Source organism: Antrostomus carolinensis, unplaced genomic scaffold (genome assembly GCF_000700745.2).
Source record: "Antrostomus carolinensis isolate BGI_N321 unplaced genomic scaffold, ASM70074v2 scaffold16956, whole genome shotgun sequence".
NCBI classification, from domain to species: Eukaryota; Metazoa; Chordata; class Aves; order Caprimulgiformes; family Caprimulgidae; genus Antrostomus; species Antrostomus carolinensis.
The window spans coordinates 49,027-55,026 of record NW_010322801.1 but is presented as its reverse complement, the minus strand read 5'-3'; the positions used below and the strand labels follow the sequence as shown (position 1 = coordinate 55,026).

At 36.1% G+C, this 6,000-nt stretch overlaps 1 protein-coding gene across 1 annotated transcript in view; it reads left to right on the top strand.

The window, feature by feature from the left end:
• The window catches only part of MYO16 (myosin XVI), a gene marked incomplete at its 5' end in the record, with an annotated part of 149,227 nt that overhangs the window by 94,282 nt on the left and 48,945 nt on the right, over positions 1 to 6,000 (top strand). The window contains 1 exon segment of the mRNA XM_010170386.2: positions 2,876 to 2,972. Within this exon segment, the coding sequence (XP_010168688.1) occupies positions 2,876 to 2,972 (97 nt within the window).

Sequence of the window (6,000 nt, the reverse complement as noted above, 5' to 3'; positions counted from 1 at the left end):
AAAGAGGCAGACAGGAGGAAAAAGTGAATGAATTAGCATAGGCCTGAGACAGAGGGGGAGGGGGAAAAGGCTCCAATGTGATGGAGAGGATTTGTGGGAAGGAGAAGTGGAGTATAGAGAGAAAATTTAATCAGAGTAGAAGAATATGATTTTAAGTGTCGGTATCCAGGCTTTGGTTGTCTCCGAGCTACTCAGATACAAATGGTAATTATAACTACATGATAATTTAATTGCAGTTAACCATATGAATAATAATTCAGTTATTCTTATAGAAGAATTCTGGATTTAAAGTGATGTGAGCAAGAAGATGGAGGGTTTAGTAGCCAAAACTAGTAATAAGGAAAGTTCAATATGTGTTTTGATACGATGGATGGAAAAATAGTTGTTTGATGAGCAATTACTACAGAATTCGCAGGGTTTAGTGACAGAGTGGATATGGTGGGAGGAGTTAAGGTGGAGCTCTGGTCCTGGAAGAAAGTTGAAGGCATGAAAATAGAATATTTGATGGGAAAAGGGGAGAAAAATGACATGGTTTCCTGGGAAAACAATAAAAGTTTACTTGTTCATGACACAGGATTAGATGATTAAAAGAGGAGCAAATTTAAACTGAAGAATAAAGTTTTTAACCTCTTTTTCTTAGAACTTTTTGGTGAAATAAGAAAGAAAAGAAGTGGGGACAAAACCAAGGATTTCTAAAGGAATTTAGCGAGCCCTGGGAAAGAAACAGATTCCAGAACAGATGATGGATGAAGAAGGAATTCACAGTGCTAAGACAACCAGGCAAAGAGAGAATTTTGAAAGCACAGGAAAAAAAGTGAAAACTTTTGTTGTAAGTCACCAGTCAAGAAAATGAGGATGTGAGTCTGTCCCTAAGAGCAGAATAAGAGGGCACAATGAGATCTCAGTGAGATTGCCTCAGATGAATATGAAGTTAAAAATTGGAAGGCATCACTCAAGATAATCTATTAAGTAAATATAAAGACATTATTTTACCAGGGTAGCTACCATTGTAGAAAGAGGATCTAGGAAAAGGTAATATTGTTCTGGAATAATAACTCCAATTTGTAAGCAGAAGGATTATTCCAGAATAGGTGGTCTGAATAGAGGAGCTTCTCTTGAATAGCTAAGTTATACTAGTATTTCTGTAGCTGTACAGTTTTCTAAAATAGCTGTTCCAGGCATTTTCCACCATGGAAAGAAAGCCCCTTCCCTATTTATGAGTTCCTACAATGGCAAGACAAGTAAAGTGTGTTTTTTATCACACTGCCTTCATACACTTTGCAATAACACAAAAAGGGAAAAAAGATACTAACAGAAAAAAAAGTTTAGAAAGCATTCTAATTTTGTCATTTGAGTGCATCTGATTTTAACTAAAAGACTAACAGTTGCATGATCATTGTCTGTCAGCTCAAACTTCAGAATTAGAGACTTTTAAAAACATTTGATTCAAAATAGTTTCTCTCTATAGAGAAGCAAAGCCAGGGGACAAAAATATGTCCCAGTCATTTCTGAATTTTGTTAATGGAGTTTAGACATGGTATATATGTCCTGGCTTTCTGTAGTTCATCACTACCAGTGATATACATCTGACAATAGTGTTTGGATTAAAAACAGTTCGTTGAGAAGGTGTGACAACCTCCCTGCTGATATCTGTCTGCCAGATCTATACTGAAAAAAACAGCAGTGGAGCAGGATGGTGCAATAAGAAGTGAATGAGCTTGTGAGCTGCAGACGAACAGGAGCTGGAATGAATTTCTGTAATTCCAGCCAGACTTTCATTAATTAATCAGTATGCCTATTAGACATATAAAATTAATAGCTAGACAGAAGCTATAATCTTCACTGGATAGCACAGTTCTCTGATACTGGTCCTTTTATTTCTAAGTGAAAGGAAGTTTCTTTTACAGAATTCCTGAGAAGAAAATGGTATAAGAAAAGCCATTTTTTATCCAATTTTTTTAGTTAGTTACTTTTTTTAAAATAGTTAGTTTTGTGTGGTTTGGGTTTTTTTAAGGCTATTAGAAAGGATTACTTTTGAAGATCATACAGAAAAGAATTTTGAAGGATTGTTTCAGCATGTTCAGAAGGTATCAAGAGGCAGGTGTTTTTGTCTAACTAGCTATTTTTTTCTGTAAAGGTGAAGAGCATCTAATGATTGTTATTAAGACCCTTGAGAACTGGATGAGTTAAACCAAGCAACTAGTCAGCACCAGAATAAGCTGATACACTCAATCAATACTTAGGAGATTATTTTTCAGAGTCCCTCTGTCTTTGACTTCTGAGACTTGATTCTGAAAGCAGACCTGCAGCACAGCATCAGCAGACAAGCCTGGGAACTGGAATCCATAATTTTACTGCACATTAGGAATCATTCTCACTAATGGCAGAGTTTTTCTCACTCTCCAACTTGCACTAAATTCTTTCTGTTCCACAGATGGCAGCTGTCAGTTACCATTTTCTGCTGCACATGGGTTTATGGCTTGTCACCTTTCTCCTTGCCCACATCTCCATGTTTTAGAAAAGCTAAGCCTTTTTTACTATTATGTTGTCTAACAAATTAGCATAATTACATTCTAAATGTATTTTTGTTTTTTCCAAACTTGTATCTAACTTGAAGATTGTAGTATCTTCTCTGGATGTTTTTCAAACTGAAGGGGTACTGTGTGTCTGACAGTTTGCTCATCCTTTGCAAATACATATTTTATTCAACCAAGTGATACCACCTCTCTGTACAAGTATTGGCATTTTACTGTTCTTAAATTGCAGATCTCATCTCAACCCTTAGCTGGATTGTATATGTATTATCATTACTTACCTGTCATCATTTTGGCCTTTTCTCTTGATGGTGAAGGTTTACCTGCTGTTTGTATTCCAGATAGGAGTCCGAAAAGTGTTTCTTAAGTACTGGCAAGCTGACCATCTCAACGATTTGTGCCTTCAGCTTCAGAAGAAAATTATAACCTGCCAAAAAGGTAACAATTGCAGAAGAGTATTCCCGAGCTGTCACTTTGTACACTGAGCAGACTATTGCATAACAAAAAATTTTCTCCTCCTTGAAGAGTTGCTGTATTTTATATAATTCCCTACAAATATGTTTCCAGCTAACTACTTATACAGGTTTTTGAGGTGATACCAGCATTGGTAATGCTTGCAATTTCTGTTAGTCGAACATAATTTTATGGGAAACTGTTGACTGTAATTAAAACTTAGGGGAACTTGAATATTTCCTTTTTAAAGTATGTTTAGTGATTTTTCAAGGAATTAATATCACCTTTAACTTCTTTTTGCAAATCAAATAGAGTAACAATTATAAATAATTGCTATATGTTCAAATATATCAGCAGTGCATATAAAGCTAATAATGTAATATATTTAGTTGTCTTTATTTTTCCCCTTTTCTTACAGCTTTCATATTTGATAGTGCTTGGTTTTTTTATGTCTAGGTATTTTTTCCCCCTTTATGCCTGCGTTTGTACTAAGGTCACATTGACATTTTTTGGCACATTTTTAAAAGGAGGTATTATCCACTACCTCCTGATTTCCTGTTACTTCTGTTCCATTTCCTCTCAAAATCTCAAGTAACTGCTGAAAATGTGAATATTGCTTTGTTTGAAGAAGCTTCCTTCACACAATGCATTATTTATCTAATGGTTGATGTCTGCAGCAATTCCCATTATCGCCTTTTTAAAGGAAATTAATAATACAAAGATTTATCTTGGGTTTTTTTTCATCAGACTTAATATATAAACCCCTTTCACTTTAAATATCTGACTATCTGTTTGTCAATGTGAGGGTATAGTGAAAAAGAGCAAACCAAGAGAAAACCTGAAGCAAGTGAAATAAAAATCATGGCAGCCCAGGGGTGAATGTGGAGAGTGACAGTTAACACAGGCCACAGTTCAGCTCAGTGTATAACTTGTGCCTGATTTTTTGTGCAAATCACCCTGTTGTATTCACACCTTGAGAAAAGCAGTAGTGATTTATCCTCTTTCACTTCTCATGCTGACTTGTCAAAGAAAGAAAATATTTACCTTTCAGAGTCCATTTTACAAAGAGTGGTTTAATATAACCCTACACCAAAATGTAAAACACCTTCAGGTATGTCCATGTTTTGCAGAGGTAAGAGAACAGATGTCTGCCAAACTCTGTGTGAAAAATTGAGATAAGAAGTCTTTGTAGTGGATTGACCCTGTCTGGATGCCAGGTGCCCACAAAAGCTGCTCTATCACTCCCCTTCCTCAACTGGACAGAGGGGAGAAAATATAATGAAAGGCTCATGGGTCAAGAAAAGGACAGGGAGATCACTCACCAATTACCGGGACGGGCAAAACAGACTCACCTTGGGGAAAAATTAATTTAATTTATTATCAATCAAATCAGAGCAGGATAATGAGAAATAAAATCAAATTTTAAAACAGCTTTTCCCCACCCCTCCTTTCTTCCCGGGCTTAACTACATTCCTGATTTCTCTACCTCATCCCCCTGAGTGGCACAGGGGTATGGGGAATTGGTGTTGCTGACAGTTCACAGAGGCACTGACACCATTGCTGATGGGCTCAGCCTTGGCCAGTGGGGTGTCTGTCATGGAGCTGGCTGGCATTGGCTCTGTCAGACACAGGGAAAGCTTCTCACAGCTTCTCATAGAAACCACCTCTGTAGACCTGCCACTACCAAAGCTTTGCCCTGTAAACCCAATAAAATCTTATTGGATCCTTACAAAAATATTTATTCTGGTTTTACTTCTAGCCCTCCTTAATCAGTCTAACTTGAAAAGTCTTTTTCACCAAAACTATGTGTTCAAAATTTTTATCGAGGCTGTCACTCATCTGCATGTTTTTTATGGCCTGGGAAACCCGAGAAAATCAAGAACTTTCATGAATAGTGACTAGCTAGACATCCATTTGACTATGTTACCTCATGAAATAAGCTGCCCTTTGCAAACAGGTACAATTGTAAACTTGTAGAATTAGCATACCAAAGGGCTCTGGCAGGTTGGAAATAGGATATGGTACCTGTGTGTTGTTCTCATGTAATCCCTAGAATTGGGATCCATAGACTTTTAAACTGGGATGGTGATGTTTAATGAGTAATGATATCAGTCCTGCTGCATATCCATATTTTTCAGCCCTCATACGTTGCATTCAGAGGACTTTGGAAGCTAAATCTCTCTTGGCACTATATTGACTAATAGGAAAAGTAATCAATAATTCCTGTGTCAGGTTTAAAATGTAGTATCATATACCCGTATAAGAACTTAACTCAAAGGGAAAACAAGTCTTGTCCAAAATTCTGAACTGTTTATCTCATTCATACTAGCAATCCCTTCAGCATTCCCATAAATTTGAGCAAAAACAAACCAAACCAGATAAGTCTCTTTCTATTACACTGAAAGCTAACTTACACAGGCAAAGAAAGGAATCAAACCAAAGTGAAAGCATGTGTACAAAAACTTTTTTATTTAAAAACAGATCTGTGAGTTCAAGGACTTTGTCATATTTTTTTCACAGGTATGAGAACTACATATGGGAAGTTTTTACCTTATTGAATCGCTGAGAAAATTGTTTGTACCTTTAGGAAAGTCCATCATGCTGATGTTCTTCCACTAGAGTTCATGTAGATTAGGAATTAACTTAAAAATATTGTATACACAATAGTTAATGCATTTCTCACATAACCCAGATCTATGGTCTACTTAAATTTCAATTATTCTGATCTTTATCTTTAGATGAACTGTAAAGAAGTAGATATTCTTCTGCCCTGTGGGTGCTAACCTCAATTATTTTAATTTCCATAAGTAAGAAATATTTTAGATCTACATAAATGAGAAGCAAGTTCAGAAGACAATCTTAGCACCCCTACAGTAGTAGATGAAACTGAGCAGTAAAGGTCTAGGAGATGACAATTTAATTTCACAGCAGTTTTTGAGGTTATGAAATTGTTGTTTTGTTCTATGTTGAAATGAAGACAAAATCTTTCAAATGCTCTCATACAGAAGGTAGT